The 19,658-nt window shown below is 36.9% G+C and overlaps 3 protein-coding genes across 6 annotated transcripts; 1 reads left to right on the top strand and 2 right to left on the bottom strand.

Moving 5' to 3' along the window:
• Positions 1-886: 886 nt before the first annotated feature.
• Positions 887-1,711, bottom strand: LOC138870760 (uncharacterized). The gene has a single exon (XM_070148596.1). It carries the CDS (start codon positions 1,709-1,711, stop codon positions 887-889), a length of 825 nt encoding a protein of 274 aa, XP_070004697.1.
• Positions 1,712-4,870: 3,159 nt separating this feature from the next.
• Positions 4,871-12,589, top strand: LOC104235208 (cyclic nucleotide-gated ion channel 1-like). 3 transcript variants are annotated; one of them, XM_070150231.1, is made up of 9 exons: positions 4,871-5,093; positions 5,183-5,341; positions 5,858-6,009; positions 6,424-6,976; positions 7,229-7,441; positions 7,790-8,073; positions 10,536-10,647; positions 11,103-11,339; positions 11,553-12,589. In XM_070150231.1, exons 3-9 carry the CDS (start codon positions 5,981-5,983, stop codon positions 12,249-12,251), a joined length of 2,127 nt encoding a protein of 708 aa, XP_070006332.1. In that variant the 5' UTR covers positions 4,871-5,093; positions 5,183-5,341; positions 5,858-5,980; the 3' UTR covers positions 12,252-12,589. The 3 variants fall into 3 exon arrangements, with proteins under 3 accessions (XP_070006332.1, XP_009787221.1, XP_009787222.1); XM_009788919.2 differs by having other exon boundaries at positions 4,871-5,341; XM_009788920.2 differs by lacking the exons at positions 4,871-5,093; positions 5,183-5,341 and adding an exon at positions 5,372-5,453.
• A 1,033-nt stretch (positions 12,590-13,622) lies between these two features.
• Positions 13,623-18,953, bottom strand: LOC104235209 (plastidial pyruvate kinase 4, chloroplastic). 2 transcript variants are annotated; one of them, XM_009788922.2, is made up of 5 exons: positions 18,846-18,953; positions 17,982-18,080; positions 17,310-17,737; positions 15,154-16,803; positions 13,623-14,034 (listed from the first exon to the last, which is right to left on the bottom strand). In XM_009788922.2, exons 2-5 carry the CDS (start codon positions 18,030-18,032, stop codon positions 13,899-13,901), a joined length of 2,265 nt encoding a protein of 754 aa, XP_009787224.1. In that variant the 5' UTR covers positions 18,033-18,080; positions 18,846-18,953; the 3' UTR covers positions 13,623-13,898. The 2 variants fall into 2 exon arrangements, with proteins under 2 accessions (XP_009787224.1, XP_009787225.1); XM_009788923.2 differs by lacking the exon at positions 18,846-18,953 and adding an exon at positions 18,721-18,821.
• Between the last annotated feature and the right edge of the window lie 705 nt (positions 18,954-19,658).

The following is a 19,658-nucleotide window of genomic DNA, read 5'->3' as shown; positions in this document are numbered from 1 at the left end:
GACCTGGGGGCACAATTTGATCTTGTAGGCCGAGTTGCTCTACGACCCTTGATCGAATAATATTGGTCGAGTCGCCTAGATCAATCAACACAAGTTTAACTTGAATTTTATTCATAAGGATAGATATTACCAGTGTATCATTGTGAGGTTGTTCAATCCCTTCTGCATCCTCATCGTTGAAAGACAGGGTCTCTTCCGGTAAGTAGTCCTGAGTCTGTTTTTCTCGTGTGATTGTCACCTTGGTGCGTTTGAATACCGGTCCTTGGGGAATATTGACCCCTCCAACGATCATGTGAATCACATGTTGTGGCTCTTCTTGCTCGTTCTGTCTGTTTGAATCTCTATTTTTGAAGTGGTTCTTGGACCGATCACTTAAGAATTCTCAAAGGTGCCCCTCGTTGAACAACCGAGCTACTTCCTTGCTTAGTTGTCTGCAATCTCCAGTTTTATGGACATGGGTGCCATGATACTTGCATATTTGGTTTGGGTTTCTTTGGGTCGGATTGGTCTGCAGAGGTCGGGGCCACCTGGTATATTTGATACGTCTAATGGCCGATACTATGGCGGAAGCATCTATGATGAAGTTATATTGTGCAGTCGAGGTGCTTATTTGGACCCGTCATCCCTATCGAAACCATTCCTGCTCATGAGCCCTCGGGAGCTTTGTCTTCGATCATTCCTTGTATCATTCCGAACGGGGTTGTGTCCAGACCCGCTATTTCTTCGATCTCTCCCGTATGGCTGATATCGATCTCTGTTCAATCGTCATTCCCGATCGACATCCTTTTTAACTCTGTCCACGGGCCTATTGGGATAAATCAAACCAATTGGAGCCCCCAGTTGATCGTCTTCGACCCTAATCTTTGACTGATATCGATTATGTACATCAGACCAAGTGATGGCCAGATATTCGATCAAATTCTGCTTTATATTGTGAAGTTATGGAACTCCCTTCGTTCAGACCTTGAGTGAAAGCTTGAATAGCCCAATCATCGGTGACCGATGGCAAATCCATCCGTTCTATTTGAAATCGAGATACAAATTCCCTGAGTATCTCGTTATCTTTTTGCCTTACCTTGAATAGGTTCGACTTTCTATTAGCAACCTTAATGGCTCCAGCGTGCACCTTCACAAAAGAATCTGTAAGCATAGCAAATGAATCAATAGAATTAGGTGGTAAATTATGGTACCATATCATGGCACCCTTTGATAGAGTTTCTCTGAATTTCTTCAGCAACACGGATTCAATCTCATCATCTTCCAAGTCATTTCCCTTAATGGCACACGCATATGAGGTGACATGTTCGTTTGGATCTATCGTCCCATTATACTTCAAAATCTCAAGCATACGGAACTTTTTTGGGATTAGCTTCGGAGCTGCACTTGGGGGGAAAGGTTTTTGGACAAACTTTTTGGAATCAAGTCCTTTTAATACTGGTGGTGGCCCCAGGATTTGGTCGACCTTGGAGTTATAGGTTTCCACCTTCTTATCATTTTCCTCGATCTTCTTTTCCCCTGTCTCGATTCGCTTCGTCAGTTCCTCGAGCATTTTTATGGTAGCGGGATTAGTATACGATTCTCCTTCATTCGATCTTTTTGGCACCGATTCAACTCTATGAACAACTTCTTGTGATGGCTCGAGCTCGATCCTGCTTGGTGCACGATTCTTATTTTGGAGTTGTGCTATTATAGCTTGTTGAGTCTGCAACATCTTGAATATCATTCGAAGGCTAATTCTGCCCCCTTCACCGCTCTGTGCGTTCTGATCGGCTGTTCGAGCGTCTCTGCGGACGCTATTCTCAGGGTCGATGCCCGAATTCCCATTAATGGCAATATGGGAGCTGACATCGATTGGATCCACGACCGGAGCTCCATCGGAGTTAACTGGAAGTACTCCATTTCCCGGGAAGGCTATGTTTTTGTTCTCGTCATAAAGACCAAGGCTATTGTCTGTGTGTGTGGATGCTGCTTAGGAGTTTGACATGTTGATCCTGAAATCAAAGACACTTCAAAGAACAAGCGTAAAATAATGTGTGTTACGAAAATTGTATCAGACAATCACTATTATCCTTTGACCCATGGTGAGCGCCAAACTGTTTACCCTTAAAATGGGATAATGATTAAACTTATAAGTGGTTTTAAGGATATGTGATTTCACTTGGCACAAACTGATAAATATAAGAATTAATTCTAGGAATTAACAATAAAACAAAGCAAACCAGTATGACGAACAATTATGGCCCTTGAGCTAATTGCCCTCGAACCAACTAAACAAGCTATTGAGAGTATGAACTGGACAATTGAGCTTGCAAGAGATAAAAGTGTGATATATTGCTATGATTAGGGGTGTTCATAAAAATCCGAAAACCCGAACCAAGCCGAAAACCAAACCAAACCGACCAAAAAACCGATACTTTTTGGTTTGGTTTGGTTTTGGTTTTGAAATTTAAAAACCGATTAAATTTGGTTTGGATTTGGTTTTAATTAAAAAAACTGAACCAAACCGAATATAGGAGTAGCTATTTTAAATTTATTATTACACCTATATATATGTATACCTTTATACAAAGTTTTAAATTTTATAGTAAATATTAATCGTTGGCACATTTAGTACAGTTCTTTACCTTTACATTCTAGTTTAATTGGTAGTTTTCTTTTGTTAAATGTAAGAATCTATTTCATGTTAAAAATAAGTATATTTTTAATTGAGTCCTTAAATTATTCATCACTATTTGATTCAATTATCATCAATATATCTTGGTAAATAATAGATTTCTCAAAGGGCAATTGATTTGATAGTGTTACGTTGAAAATGTGGTCGCCGAAATGTGTGATTGGTAGTGTATGTTTTATATTTAAGAAAAAATCGACAAATAACCGAAAAAAACAAAAACCGACAAAAACCGAATCGAGAAAAAACCGACTTAATTGGTTTGGTTTGGTTCTAATATTTAAAAAACCGACTTACTTGGTTTGGTTTCCTTTTTGGGAAAAACCGATCCAAACCGAACTATGAACACCCCTAGCTATGATATGCGTAAAGGTAAGATGGTTACAAAATGATTAGAACCCTCTTTATATAGTAGAGGAATCCTTTTTATGGTACAATTCTAATTACATAAGTAAATCCCTTGATAGGCTGAATATCCGATCCTAACTCGATACATGCCGAGATTTCCGTCACGATCCTCGCCTAATCACGAATATCTCGGATTTCTATTATTCGGCGTAGTAGGCCTTCTTCGATCTTGTTCGATCTCTTTCTTGCTTTGGTCTAGGTCACGGCCGACCTCGATCTTCATTGGCCGTTGATCCATGAGCTTATCAATCTGTCTCCGTACCATGATCCGATATAATTGGGGTCTGGCCTTGACCTTCCGTCCCGACCTCGGTTAGTCGCACAAAATTAGGCAAGCCCGATTTTGACCGTATACAATTTGCACTTTACATTTCTACAACAACAATATACCCAACATACTTTTACATGTGCAGTTTAGAAAAATAATTTGTACGTAGACTTTAACCCTACCTTGTGCATATACAGTGCCGGCTCTATGGTAAAGCAAGTAGGGCACTTGCTTTAGGCCCCCAAATTTGAGGGGCCCCATTTTTTAGTTATAATAATTTATATATTTTTTTTAAAAAAAATTTAGACTAGTTTTAATTTTGGTAACAATTGTAAATATTATCATAATAAACAAAAATCAATATACCTAAAGAACGCCTAGTTTCACAACCATCTTCTAGGAAGAATATTGCAATTCACTAGGCCTCCGACTGCATCTAATTACAAATAAGTTTTATATAAAGAGAAAGATAATTTTATTAAATTTGTGAATAAATTATCAACATCAGAATAATTATTATGGGAGGTATGAATACTTTTAAATTTTTACATTCTCTTTCTTATTTTTTCAAGTCACAATATCTCTTTCTCTTCTCTCACAAAATTATATACTTTCTATTTTATTTCTTTCTCCGAGAGTATAAAAGTTCAACAGCTCAAAAGTTTTTGTGGTAAAAATTTAAGATCATTAGATGACGAGAACTTAAAAAAATATTGTCTTAACCTTGAATGTTCCTTAAAATATAATAGTCACTATGATATTGATGGTTTAAACTTATTTTTTAAATTAAAAATATTAAAGAAAATAGTACAAGTAGAAAATAATACTCCAATCAATACATTCAATAAAATATAAAAGACTTGATTCTTTGTCAAATGCTTTTTTTAATAAAATAGTATTAACATTTCATGTAATAGTTGCCTCAATAGAAATAATTTTTTTTAAAATTAAAAAATAAAATCTTACCTAGGATCAATAATTTTCAAGAAGGATTAAATGAATTGACTATATTGTCATTTGAAAAAAAATTATCTGAAGAAATCGATAATAAAAAAAATATTTACAACTTTATATCTCAAAAAGTTAGAACAATAATTTATTTTAAAAAATATTTTACTTTTTAAATTTAAGGCCTCCAAATAAATTTTGTCTTTAGGCGACTAAAAATACTCGTCCCTGTGCATATAAAGAAGCTGTTTTCGAAAGATCATCGACGCACTTTGCATCTCTAATCTTTTATAAACTTCATTGCATTTATTTGAATTTCTCATAGTGACTCCTTTTACAGCGTGGCCAACTGATTTAATTCCTTTTTGGAACTCCGAAAGTGATTTAACTTATAAACATTATAATAAAATATAAATTACTTTAACATTGTCTGTTTAATTTTATCAGTTATAACCAATTATTTATCATAGTTAAAAAATTACTCCACCAATTTATGCCTAATACAGATAGTTACTTGTAATTATTATTTGAGTATTGATAGTACATATCTGGAGTTTAAAGAAAATGACACCCGCAAGAAAGAAGAAACAAGGAAAAATCCAAGGCAAAGGCCTGGCTGGACGTTGCCCTGTGTGATTTTCAAAGACAGCTGATACCGGTTTGAAAAGCCACCGAGTGGGTCCCGGTAAAACTAAGAACTGGACCCACAAAGGCGGATCCTCTCGCGGACTCTCCTGACTAATCTCTCTCTCTCTCTCTCTCCTATGAACCAGAAAGGAAATCTCAGACAAGTTGCAAGTATTTTTCTTAATTACAATTCAAAATCAGAGCAGAACCATAAATCCGCTTCGCTTTCTAAAAAAATTAGTTGCTTCTTGCTGTTACAGAGTGTAGATTCTTCGTGAACATAGTTAATCGCACTTTGCTTGGTTTGCTTTCTTCACTCCCATGCTTCGCTTTCTGTTCAACTTAAGATCAGCATTCCACACGGATAATTAAGCGATTTCTGTTGAATTCGGTCAACTCCAGTCAAAGGAGGAGGTTTGGTAAGCTGATAGCCAACTTAAATATCGACAAATGCCAATTTTATTAATATTATTTCTTTGGAATTAAGGGCTACAACTTTCATTATGAGGAATTGCCTCATGTTTGATCAAGGTATTGCATTTTGTTGCGCCACTACCCTTATGTAGAAATTTGCTGGTTGCAAAATCTTCATGTCTTCAATTTGACTTTTGTTGTTTTTTCTACAGCATTCAATGCCTTTAACCTCAAATTCATTTGTAACTTCCAGTTATTTTTCTATATTTATTTCATGTGTTATTGGTTTCCTCTTTAACTACTTATCTACCTCTCATGAAAAGGATAAGTTAGACTTTACAGTTCTAGTGTATGTCCTAATTTTAAAAACTTTTGTGACAAAGCTTTATGCATCTTAAAGAATCTTCTAACTTCGTTGAAAACATTTGTTTGCTAATCTGTTTTAAAAGGAATTGCTTTTTTTTTGGGTTGTTTGGTGGTACCTGTAGTTATCTGACAGGCTAGCATACTAATGTTTTCAGGGAATGGTATTTAGCTCTTTGTGGAGCTACTCGAGACAGTTCTCATCAAGAAACTTGTTGCCACTAGAATGATTCTGGAAGTCAATCCCCCACGTTGAGCAGGTTGATGCATTGGCTAAAGTTATGAATCACCGCCAAGACGAGTTTGTGAGGTCAGTTTTCTGAGAACTTGTGCAATCCCCTTTTCCTCTCAATCCACTAAATGCTTTTTCCAGGTTAAACCTTCTAGTAGTTTCTTTCTGAATGTAAATAACACAAATGAACAGATTTTATAGATTTATAAGTGGAAAATAGACTAATTCTAGACCTGGAGGGAAACAATAGAAAGCCTACATAGCCTTACCTATTTGAAATTGGATGAGAACAGAAAATTAAGAGGGAAGTCCAAGCACATTTATGTTTGGTTACTTAAATGGGTATTGAAAAAGCTTAACGAAGTAAATTTTAGCATGGACTATTCTCTTTTTTTCGTTTTGTATATGTATAGATGTTATATAACTGCACCAATTTGCTGACATGTTTTTTGCCAACTTGTATTTCTAATACTTGAATTAATTGCCTTGCAGGTTTCAGGATTGGAAATCAGAGAGAAGCTCTGAGGGAAATTTTCATGCTAAAGGTGGAGTCCACCGAAGTAAAGTTGTAATAGCTTCCGACGAATTACATAATCGCTTGGAATCTGGTAAATGGAGGGCCAAAGGCATAATACAAGCTGTAAAATCTAGTTTAAGTGGTTTTGTGGAAGAAAGCTTGGGATCCAAAAAGAACATTCTTGATCCTCAAGGACCTTTTCTTCAAAAGTGGAACAAAATATTTGTATTATCCTGTGTAATTGCTATCTCCTTGGATCCTTTGTTCCTTTATATTCCAGTGATTGATAACGACAACAAATGCCTGGGGTTAAACAGAACGTTGGAGGTGACAGCTAGTGTTTTGCGTTCTTTTACTGATATATTTTACTTTCTTCATATTGCCCTTCAATTTCGAACTGGTTTTATTGCTCCTTCGTCACGTGTATTTGGAAGAGGTGTTTTAATTGAAGATGCTTGGGATATAGCAAAGAGATACTTATCCACTTACTTCTTGATCGACATTCTTGCAGTTCTACCACTACCACAGGTGCATGTTACTTCCCTTCAAAACATTACTTTGGCTTTCTATTGAAGAGAGACTCATGGTTGGTACATTTTGTGAAAAGATTATTCTGGTTCAAGCAGGCAATGTATCGTATCTCATGGAGATCATAGATTTACATGATGTGGAGCATTTTTGCACTCCATGTATTATATTGCATGTTAGCTTTTACCTACTTCCTATGTAAATAGAAATTTATGTTCAGTTGTTTACTCTTATCCTTTTATGTATTTTCAGGTTGTAATTTTAATTATAATTCCTAAGTTGCGGGGTTCAAGATCTTTGAATACCAAGAATTTGCTGAAGTCTGTTGTCTTTTTCCAATATATTCCAAGGGTCCTTCGAGTGTATCCTTTATATAGGGAAGTCACAAGAACATCTGGCATACTCACTGAAACAGCATGGGCTGGAGCTGCTTTCAATCTCTTCCTTTATATGCTTGCCAGCCATGTAAGCTTGCAATAACCTTGAGTTACAATTCTGATGGATAGTATACTATCTACTCTGTTGTTCAAATTTGTGTTACCCAAAGTTACCTATGGTTGATTCTATCTAAAAGGTGTCCTTTAAAATTTTGTTATTTTGACTAATTGGAACCTTAGAACTAAAAGTTATGGATTTTCAGCCATCTTAGGTTTTCCTGGCATATAAACTTATGATATGCCAGCAGATATCAGTAGTATTATGAAATAGTTATATCATTCTCTATTATATTTTCTTTTAGCGGTGACATCATTCTCTATTCTATACTATCTTGTACTCATTAAACTGAGAATTGAGTGGCTTTGTGCTCTTTAGGTACTTGGAGCCTTTTGGTATCTGTTTTCTATAGAACGCGAAACTACTTGCTGGAAACAAGCTTGTGGAAATTCTTCTCCCTGTCATCATGCCTCATTGTATTGTGATGATGATCATACAAAATTTAAAACATTGCTGAACAGTTCCTGCCCTATAGAGACACCAAATGCAACGCTATTTGATTTTGGGATATTCCTTGGCGCTCTCCAATCAGGTGTTGTGGGACCAATGGATTTTCCGCAGAAGTTCTTTTATTGTTTCTGGTGGGGTTTACAAAATTTAAGGTACGCCTGCACTATGTGCCTCTTATGCATATTAAAAAACAAGTTGGTTAGATCTTTATACCCAAGTGTTTTTCTGTTTAACCACATTTGCATGTACTGTGTAGTGATTACCAGAGGCGGATCTAGGATTTGGAGGTTCCGGGTGCCACACTAATTTTAATGTACACGTGTTGTATTTACATGGTCCAAATAGGATATTTATTGGGTCAGTTGGATCTATTTTTTATTTCGGGTCAGTTATTAGTCTTATCAGGTTTATATATGGACAAACCAATCAAACGAAAAAATAATTACATTGAAGTTGTTCTCCTAGAAAAAAAAATCAATTTTCTACTATCTATTGATACATGATAACAGTAGATACAAAGCGAAAATAGTGTGAAGTTGAAATAGAGTGTATAGACTTTTATGTATTTTGATAGCATAAATTAAGAAGAATTATTCTTGAAAAATGATTCTATAAGATGGGAAAGAGAAGGTTTTTGGAAGGAAGAAACTTTTATAACTTATAGAAGAAGAAAGATAAAGTTACCAAGAATTAATAAAAGATAAAAGCAGAGAAGAATTAATTAAATGCAAATAGTCAATAGGTAGTAAAGAAAAAGGAAGAAAAAACAACATGGTCTCCAGTTTGTCCTAAATGCATGAAATGGAAAAAATATTAATGTGCTTAAGGCTAGGATCAAACTCCTATCACTTGGGAGACAAACCAGAACCTTTGCCAGCGGCACCCAACATTTTGCTGAGCTGGGTGCCACTTAATTCTATTTGGCAACTTTGTCTGTATGTATACATATATTTACAACATTTCGGCCGAGGTTTGCGGGTGCGTGCCACCCCCCTCTTCCTTAATAGATCCGCCCCTGGTGACTACTAACCATCTATTAGAAGTTCAAGCAGCAATAGAAAGAAACTTCTTTGTAGAATAGTGTATGCGTAGCTTGAGCATTTTGGACTTTGCGATGCTAGAGCACTCGGTTGGTTTTTATTGGTTTTATAATGTTGAATTTTGTGACCATCTCATCTAATAGCTCAAAGTGTTAGAGGGAGGATATTGTTAGTTACTCCTATTAATTTAGGTTTGCAATACGTCCTGTCACATATTGCCTAACTCTTTTTTTTTTTTTTTTGGACTAAGCACGTGAAACTATTTATGTTGATGGATGACAGTGAGACTTGAAACCAAGTCCGTTGATATTATGTTGAATTTGGTGACCACCTTGTCTAAAATTTTAAGCTTCAGAGAGAGGATACTTTATCTATTTATTTAGGTTTACAACAGATACCATTCAAGAAAATTCAGTCTGGTGATGGAAAATAACAAGGGTAAGAAAGAGGGGAATCATAGGTGAGGGACAGGGGGTTCTTTTTTGGGGTGAGGGGGGAGACACAGTGAGAGATGGATTTGGTAAACAAGGGGTGGGGGTGTTTCAACTTGTATGTCAATATCATCTAGGACATGCACAATGATGGTTTATAACTGTTTGTTTTGGTTTCATTTTTTCGGTTCGGTTATTTTCGGTCTTGGTTTATAAGTAAATTGAACAGAATAGAAATAACCTCGATTCATTTTGGTTTTCCTGTTTGAGTCTAATGTTCACATTTAGAAAATTGGTCTATTCTTTCTCTGAAAGTAATTGGACCAACAAAAAGGAGGTAGGCTAAATCAATAAATAATTGAATAGAAATATCTACAACGTTAAACAAATAACGCAGTGGTTCAAATCTCAGCAGATACAGAAACACTAAGTAAACAGCATTTTCATCTCTGGCTCTCTTTCGAAGATCTTTGTTGTTGTTTTCCAATAAAAAAGTTATCAATCAGATACTTATTTTAATGTTCTGCATCAGTCTTTTACCGGCAGCTGGGTAGACATTAATATTAAAAGCAGACTAAACCTACCCTATCACAGCTGGGCAGTTCTTCAGTTAAACAGATTTTTGTTTTCCAGAAAACGAAAAACCAAACCGAAAATTGAAATCTCTTTTAATGTTAAACTGAAGAATAGCCCAAAAGATATTGAACTGGAAATATCATATTTTTTTCTGTTCAGTCTGTTTCTTTGGGTTATAACCAAATAATGCCCACACCTAGTAGTGTATCTCTAATCCAAATGTGGCTTTGGAAAAGAAACTAAGCAAAGGCTCTTCCATTGAGGTCGATAAGGTTAAAAGAATCTCCGAAAACTTGATGCACTGCCAAAAGATTAATTTCTTTACTTTGCCAGGTTGTATTATAGCTTCTCTCTTTTCAGCCTTGTCGACATATCCAGTAGGCATTTCTGGTATGTTTAGCCCTTTTTAAAAATAAAAAAAATAAATGGTGATAATTTACTTTCCTGACTAGGATAGATGTGGAAGTCCTGTTAATAGAATTTTGAGTTGTGTCTTAAAAGGTTCATTTTCATTGAGTTTTCTGTCTGTGGTTATTCTAACCAAAACCTTGCTCCTTTATTTTGCAGTTCCCTTGGTCAAAACCTCCAAACAAGTACCTTCATCTGGGAAATTTGCTTTGCAGTTTTCATTTCCATCGCTGGCCTGGTGCTATTTGCCTTTCTCATTGGCAATATGCAGGTAGTTTTTGGTTCTTAGTTTTTCATCACTGTTCTGGAAGATCTAAAGCCAGCATTTGACAGCACAATTCAAAATAATAGCTATCCAAGATTTTATCTCAAGAAATAAAACTTATATGGCAAAGTTCTTATTCTGGTGGCACCTCCTTTCTCTGTCATGTCACAACCTGTTTAAATTCGTTTAATTGGAAAAAAAATTATCGTCGACTTACTAAGGTTTTTGGTACGTCTTATGTGTATAAACAACGTCATGGACTGCGATTTTGTCAACCTTATGGTAGGCCATGATGCCCAGTAGAAACGTCTGTTTGGAATAAACATGTGAATCAGTTGCATTATTAAATGATGGGTGCAGGGATTTAGGGCTTCTTGAAACAGTGCCATTTTACTCTCAGTCGTCAAACTTGAAAATTTTCATCCCAGGCTCTAATCAACTAAAATACTTGTATGTGATAGACATGTCTGCAATCCTCAACATTAAGATTAGAGGAGATGAGGGTGAAAAGACGAGATGCAGAACAGTGGATGTCACATCGGTTGCTCCCTGAGAACCTCAGAGAGCGGATTAGGTGCTATGAGCAATACAGGTGGCAGGAAACTAGGGGTGTTGATGAAGAGAATCTGATTCACAACCTTCCGAAAGACCTCAGGAGAGATATAAAGCGTCATCTTTGTTTAGCTTTGCTCATGAGAGTAAGTTTTGTCACTCCTGCTCTTTGACTGTGGTTCACCCTTATTTTGCAAATACAGATGTGATTTATTCCCCTCTAATGGTTGGCATCATATATTAGATGAACTTTTTATATATAAAAAGTGAGATTTTCTAAGCGTAGTATAGTCAAAAGAATGTTGTTCTTATGATCTGTTTATTAGTTCTTGATTTTGATTATGCATGGATATTTTAAGGTGCCAATGTTTGAAAAAATGGATGAACAACTCTTAGATGCATTATGCGACCATCTGAAGCCAGTGCTATTCACCAAGGACAGCTTCATTGTTCGTGAAGGTGATCCAGTTGATGCGATGCTGTTTGTAATGAGGGGCAAACTACTGTCTGTAACCACTAATGGAGGGAGGACAGGTTTTTTTAACTCTGAGCATCTAAAAGCTGGTGATTTTTGTGGAGAGGAGCTACTTACTTGGGCTCTTGACCCTAATTCGTCAACTAACCTACCAATCTCAACTAGAACTGCCCAAGCACTCTCAGAAGTTGAAGCATTTGCTTTAGTGGCTGATGATTTAAAGCTTGTAGCCTCTCAGTTCAGACGACTTCACAGTAAGCAGCTCCGCCACACTTTCAGGTTTTACTCAGGCCAATGGAGAACTTGGGCAGCTTGCTTCATACAAGCAGCATGGCGGAGTTATTGCAGGAAGAATGTAGAAGAGTCTCTTCGTGATGAAGAAAACAGGTTGCAAGATGCATTGGCAAATGAAGGTGGCAGTTCACCAAGTTTGGGTGCTACCTTTTATGCATCAAGATTTGCTGCTAATGTACTCCATGCTTTGCGGCGCAATACTGCAAAAAAAGCAAGGGTGCCAGACAGGATATCACCCATTCTGCTTCAGAAGCCAACAGAGCCAGATTTTACTGCTGAAGATAATTAACTGCCATTAGTTAATTCTAGTACGTGGTCTTGTTGTAAATGATTGAGTGCATTTTTAGTCGTGTTTTTGTGTATAATATATTGGCAATTTCTTCAAGCCTCGAGGCTTGATGGAAAGAAAGCAATTGTATTTGTACAAAAGAAATGATGTCTACCATTTTACCAGATTATTATAGAATCCACAACAATAAATACCTCAATTCCAAGCCAATTATGGTCAACTATACAAACCCCCACATTTTGCTCCATCTGGACCTATTTTATTCTCGGTGCATGTCTCTATGTATTCACTGTTGTCGGTTTGCCTTATAAATTAAATAATTTTATGTTGATCGTCAACTAACTAAAATCTCCTTTCTTTATCAGAACTTAGGATGCACAACAAATTCGCACATGCAAAGTTCCTTTTTCATATTCTTTGCACAACATCAACAAATTAACACATGCAAAGTTCCTTTTTTCATATTCTTTTTAACCGTGGATAAAGGTTGATGGCGATTGCTCTTTAGATATGACTAATTGGTTTTTAAGTACCATCTACCCCAGAAGTCTTTCACCAGATAGAAAGAGCTAACAAGCAATATCATGTGTTTTGACCGGCTTGCTGCTGACTGCTGAATTACACTTATGTCTACCTAATGCTTTTCAACTGGGTTACCAATGAAATGACTAGGAATAAGCCATTTAACTTGAGCCCCATATCAGAATAAGTGCACAATACTTTTTAATCATTGTGATGTTACTTTTTTATTGGTAGTACCCATGGATTTTTGTTCCTTCATAATGCGCAACAACAGGCTTTTTTTTAATGTGTCATTTGGTAGATCCAAGTCCATCGCCCATTTTGGGTTCACTAGGAGCTTTGGTAACAACCATAGGAGGTGTGATGTACATGCATAAGAAAATGCAAAGCGTTCTCTTGCTTTCCCAACGTATTTATGGAAGTCGCAGGGAACTTGACCATCAAGCTTGAAAAAAGCTGAAGAGGCTTTGCACCTGAAATATGACTAATGCAGATCCAGAACAATAGTCTGGGCTTTCAAAGATATGAAGATGCAAGGGGTAGATCCGAATCATCAAGGGCATCTCTAAAAAACAAAAAATCACTCTTTACATGAATGCTATTTAGGGAGAAGAGTCTCTTGACTCAGGAGCACTTGAATCTATTCTTTCTATGTCTCATCCGCCTATATGTTTAAGCATCCGCTATTCCTCAGTTCCATGCAATGGCATTTCATCAACAGATACCACTTACTGTTCACATTGGCCATCTCAAGATTATATACAGTGTGCCGTTAGGGGGAACTCTTGATAACATTGGTGTTCGGCCAGCTTGCGCATACTTTGACTATTTCACCAGTTACTTGCCACCTTTCACAAGTACAAGCACCAAGAATTACATTACCAGTACCTCCAAAGATTTGGGCAAACAAAGAGATCACCTCGTATTTTTGTCTCAGTTTAGATTTGAACCCTGGTTTCACATAGTTCTTCAACTGTTAAGATAATAGGATTGTACACTACTACTAATTGTTTGGTTTCGCTTAATATTGATGTATGTACATAGCAGAAGAAATGGTCATGGTGAAGTAGAGGATGTACACGAGTGGGGAGAATACATCAGCAGCTACTCGTACGGTCAACGCAACTAAGAGTCATGGCTGGATAAAGCAAGAGGCTTAAATTCCGCATTTGGCTTCATGGAGTGATTGCTCAATATTCTGTGTAAGAAAGTAACAGCTTCCACAATGCATTTACCCTTGTTCAACATGATACAACTTGTCCTGCAATAAGAAAACAGATTAAACACGGGTCGTGCTGTCGAAAAACATTCACAGGAAAATGGAGTAAAGGTCGAGTTTCTACTACAGTTCTAATACGAGTTAACAACAGCACATATTTGAGATTATTTGGAGGATTTTAAGGGGGTTAGGTGGGCAAAAATGGTTTGAGGATAAGTGGTCAGACAAGGGCATTTATTTCTTTATCAACACCATTGGTTATCTGATTTAAGGGAAAGACCTCTTTGTTGATTGTATATGAGCTAGTAAGTCCTACACAACACCAGTCCAATATCTCAGTCCACAAACTAGATGGTGTGGTCCTTCCAAATACCAGTTCTAAGCAAAAGAAATCCAAGTTCAACAGAAAGCAAAGTTACTCTTACAAAGTTAGACATACCAGCCCCATATATCTCCATGGTTATTTCCATCATCCAATTAATACTCATTCTTTGACTTTTAATTGACCCCTTGTTACCCACCTCAAGGCCCCCCCCCCCGGTCCCACCCCACACAGAGATGCTTATTAACTAAGAATAAACGTGATCACAGTTGATTTTTAAAGCATTCAGGACCTTTGCCGATTATTTGGCATCAATTGCTAAATAACTCCGTTTCAAAGATTAGTTATTAGCATACAATTTTTTGGGCTATACATGAGTTATTGGGACAACTATTCCTCTCTGTACTTGGTTCCTTTATAGCTTTTAATATTGTATATAATCTAAGCCTCAAGTATATTTCCAGTAAAAGATGCGTTTTATCTTTCTCCATGTACACTCCACCTACTATTGACAAGTATATCCGTGCATTCACAAGTTTCCATGCCTCAAAACTAGTTAAAACTTATGCATATGTGCTGAGCAAATTTGACTTCTTTGAGATATAACTGATCAAGAAAAGTCCATTCAAGTGTTTGACTTGATAAGTTATGTCACATTTTAATGTTAGAAGTTCCAGAACATGTTAAACTCCATTTAAGTATATAGAAAAAATAAAGAAGCAGCCAGACTATAACCTCCTCGACTCCCGACTCAACTCCTCAAAAAAACCCAAAAAGGAAAGATGGGAATCAAAATGCACTCACACACGCACACACACAGAGGCAAAGAGACTACTGACCTCATTCCGTCTGTCACATCAGTTAGCTCAGCTCTAGTGGGCACCCCATACTTGACGAGCGACTCCAGGACCTGTGTTGCCCAAATGACAGGAACATGAGCAGCTTTGCAGACGGAGATTATCTCCTCCTGTATATATGCCATGTTTTCCCATCCACACTCTACAGCAAGATCTCCTCTGGCAATCATGACGCCTAAAGGATTTGGCATTTTCATTGCCTCCAATAGTAGGAGCGGCAATCTCTCAAATCCTCCTTTTGTCTCAATCTTTAAAACAACCCCCAAGTCCCCTCTTTTCCGCTTCTCAAGTTCTTGGCGCAACAGTAGAATGTCACTGACATCTCGGACAAATGATACCCCCACCATGTCTGCATGCTCGGCCACAAAGTCAAGATCTATAAGGTCCTTTAAAGTGAGGCCTTCATACCGAATATTGCTCCTTGGAATATTTATGGACTTCTCTGACCCAAGTTTACTACCTGTAGGACTTGCATGGGTGATTGATACAACAATTTCGGAAGTGCTAGTTGCTTTAATAATACCCCATATCTTCCCATCATCAAAAGCAATTGGTTCCCCAGGCTTCACTGCATCAAAAACATATCCAGATGAGCAGGTTATCCTGTGAGCACCAGCGGAAGAATAATTCAACTTGTTTTCTTCATTTTGACTATCTCGTGAGATAGACAGCAAGTCACCAACCCTTAATCTGATAAATTGCTTGAGAGGAGGAATGTTTACTACATGTCCAGCTGAAAATTTCTTTCTCTTGTCCTTGATAAACAATTTTGCACCTGACTTGACATAAGCAGTCTTGCTGCATTCAGCCATAAATCCAATGCCGGAGAAAACAGGATACTTGCTTAAGATCTTCAGTGTCCTTCGTTTTCCACGAGCATCAGATAATGTCACAACATCATTTGGCTCCAGCTTACTAAGAAGTTCTTCACCGTCCACATGTAGAACAGCATCAGGGGATACATGGGCAGGTGGAGAACCAGCTCCTGGGCTTGAGAGCCAAACTAGGGCAGGACATATCACTTGACCATAAGCATTCTTCTTGGGAGATAGTTTCAACACACGTGGACCGGGCTGTAGCGTTCCAGTTCGAAGCTTGGGCCCAGCTAAGTCCATGAGAATTCGACAAGGCTTTTCAAGGATTTGAGAGCTTCTTTTCACCCTTCTGATGATCTCACTCCAAATTTCAGGGCTTCCATGGGCACAGTTGATACGAACAATTGTAGTTCCAGCATTGAGAAGATCTTCCACTAGTGTTTCGTTTTCTATAGCTTCTTGCCCCACTGTTACCATGATATGAGTTTTTCTCTTTTCTGGCAATCTGCCCAATAACAGGTCTCCAGTATGGGATGCCCTCCTCCTTATTGTACTAATAGAAAATTCCCCGTTGATTTGTTTGTCCAGACTTTTGGTTGAAGAGATTCCTTCACTATATGAGACACTACGACTTGAAGAATCATATTTCAAGTTATCTAACAGTCGGATGCCTGCAGAAAGACTTGCAAGAACATGTTGATTTATTGTGTCTAAACTCAGAAGACCAATGGAAGAAAGTTCATCTTTAAGCTGCTCTACGTCAAGGCTTTTCAATGCCAAATAATGAATTAGGTTTGTTGCACTGACCAAGTAATTTCTGTCATCCATGGAATCTCAAGTTAGTTGCAGGAATATATGATCAAGCAGGGAAAATTGCAGTAGAGTTGCTGGTGGAAAAGCTGATAAAGAGCAGGTATTCAGTGTAACCACTCTCAATAACTTTTACGCGTAATGATTCAAGTTTATTTTAAAACACTCAAGATACAGTAAATGAAAGTACTTAAGTAAACCAAAAACTTCATCAATAAAAAGGAAGAACGCATATTGATTATGTGTCTGTATTCTACTGGATAAATCCTCCATGCTAGCTATGTTCTCATCACATAGCAATAGCCTTCCATTAGATCTTTCAACCACGCGCTTCCTACACGGTTCAATTTATGTTGTTATTTCACAGAAATGATAACTTTATCTGCTGGTATTTCTCCTTTGGGAGTCTGAGAGAGGACAGAAATGAGGGTAAACAGGCCTATATTATCTCACAATAGAAATGGACATACTTCTTATGGAAATATTTATAAAAAAAATTAAAAGAGAACATACTTGTGGGACATTGTAAGTTTGGAGGCGTTCCATTGTTCCATTGCCAGTACATGCAAATGAACAGCAATCAGCTTAGCAAGTAAGCCATCTTCCTTACCATTGATCTCATTACTTTTAGGAGTACCCTCACCACATGGCAACAAGGAAAAAGTTGTTTCCATCTCTGGCGCACAAGAATTTCCATCTTGTTTCCGATCAATGGCAACTGGATAATCAATATAGTAATCTGAACCTTCTTTTTCAGCATCGTCCTTTCCATTTGGAATAGCAAAGACAATGTTCTTTCTGGTAAGGCTTCCATTATTACCGGCTACAAATTGGAAAATATGTTCCCTAATGCCAGGAATTTTGAAAAAAGGTTGTGGAATTGAGTACTTCTTAGACAGGTTGGAAGATCTAACAAACAAAAAAGAAGCAACTTGAAAGCCCTGCAGAAAGGAGAAGAAAAGAACGTTAACCCACTAAGCAATGTTAAAAAGAGCGAAGCTAGAATAGAACAATGAAAAATTAGGGACCGTGGAGAACATAGCCTAACAGATACCAAAGGAGAGTGATAAACTTTAACTAGCAGTAGTTAGCACAAGGTACACAAAATCCAACACAAGTTCATTTCTGACACTTGAACTAAACATTGTGCTATATGAGTATCCTTGCCGCAAGAGGATTACTTACATTAGCAGTTTGATTGGTGAACATGGAAACAGAAGCTACACCACCCAACATCTAGAGACAGACACCGATAAAGTCCACAGGCAAAAGGCAAATGAGAATCTGCAGAGTACAAGGAGAGCACTTTAAACTTGAGAGCTCGCAGGTACATTTAACAACTAAATGTGAGAATGCATTAGATTTTTCTTTTCTTATAGAGGAACCGGAAAATAGCACAATAACTAAATCCTTAAAGCTCCCCTTGAGTGCAAATGAATTGAAGCCCATCTATACACACACAAATTATATTTAGTCTGTTCAAGTAAACACAAATTGTAAATCTTTTTTACAATTAAATCATACATTTAGTCACTGGGGTTGTAATGATATAATTTCCTATCTTTCCAAGAGCTTGAAATTAGTTAATCCAAATAGGCTCTAAGAAATCAAATGAAGGATAGCATCTAAAAGTACAAACATGAAATATGCTTGATTCGATAATAAAGTCTTGACACTTTACACATAAAATGTTAAAACCAAAAAAAGGAAGTAAAAAAGAAGAATTACTTTTCCCTGATATCGTTTAGCCAAGATAGTATAATCTTGAGTCCATATACTCACCCCACAACCCCAAAACTTTAGATGAAGACACATAACCACCATTATTTCTATGATATTAAAGGAACACTTTGTTCTCCTATGGCACGTTTACTTTAGCTAAAACAACCAAAGGCAAGCACAGAAAACGAAGATTAACACATACCAAGAAGAAAGAAAAAAACTTTCTGGTGATTCAAAATGAAATCTCGTTAAAGAAATTTACAGAGGAAAGGAAAAAGGGGTATATAAAAATATTAAAGATTTTGCAGAAAGGTGAAGAGAAATTACCAGGGAAGGGTTTGGGGAGTGTGGAGATAAAAAGCTATTGAAGAAATGTGAGGAGAGAGAAGTTAAAAGAAGGGTGATTGGGGAGTGTGGAGGGCGCGTGCCAGATTCAGTGTAGGCAGATCAAAGATTCTTCGGCCCCATTTAGTTTAGTACATTTATTACTCCAACAGCTATACGGCATCAACATGTGCCACAAATTCTTTTTTACTGTCTTCATTTTCCTACTCTGCTTGATGTAACATAAATAGGGCCATCAGTTTTGACAATTAAAAAAGCTGTTTGGGATAATACATAATTTCCTTCGTGAACTTGTTCAGCTTTTCCTGTTGCACACTTAAACTGTATGGGATCTTATGACCCCCCCTATAATTGTTCAAAGTGGTATAAGTATCATCTTACGTGAACACCAACAATTTCCAAAGATCTAGGGGTCGTTTGGTATAAGGTATAAGAAGGTATAGTATTGGTATAAAAAATTAATATTACCTTAATGTTTGTTTGATTAGCAAACGTGGTATAAATTATCTCGGGATTAAAATAAGTGTCGGAATAATTTATACATTGTAGAGGGTGGGATAATTAGTGCCGGAATAACTTATACCTTCTTCTTAGAAATTATGCAATTTTCATTTTTAATATAACATACCAAACAGTGAATAAAAAATAATATCAGGATAACTAATCCCAACATAACTTATCCCGCATAAATCGTATTACCCCTTAGTGTAACACACGTGCCAATCATGTTTCATGTGTCAAAGTTTGACAAGGAAAAATAATTTTTGAACTGAGAAATTACTTATTTAAAGATCA

The sequence above is a fragment of the Nicotiana sylvestris genome, chromosome 6 (assembly GCF_000393655.2).
Source record: "Nicotiana sylvestris chromosome 6, ASM39365v2, whole genome shotgun sequence".
Taxonomy (NCBI): Eukaryota; Viridiplantae; Streptophyta; class Magnoliopsida; order Solanales; family Solanaceae; genus Nicotiana; species Nicotiana sylvestris.
The sequence above is the reverse complement of the archived record's forward strand: the minus strand, read 5'-3'. Positions and strand labels throughout refer to the sequence as shown.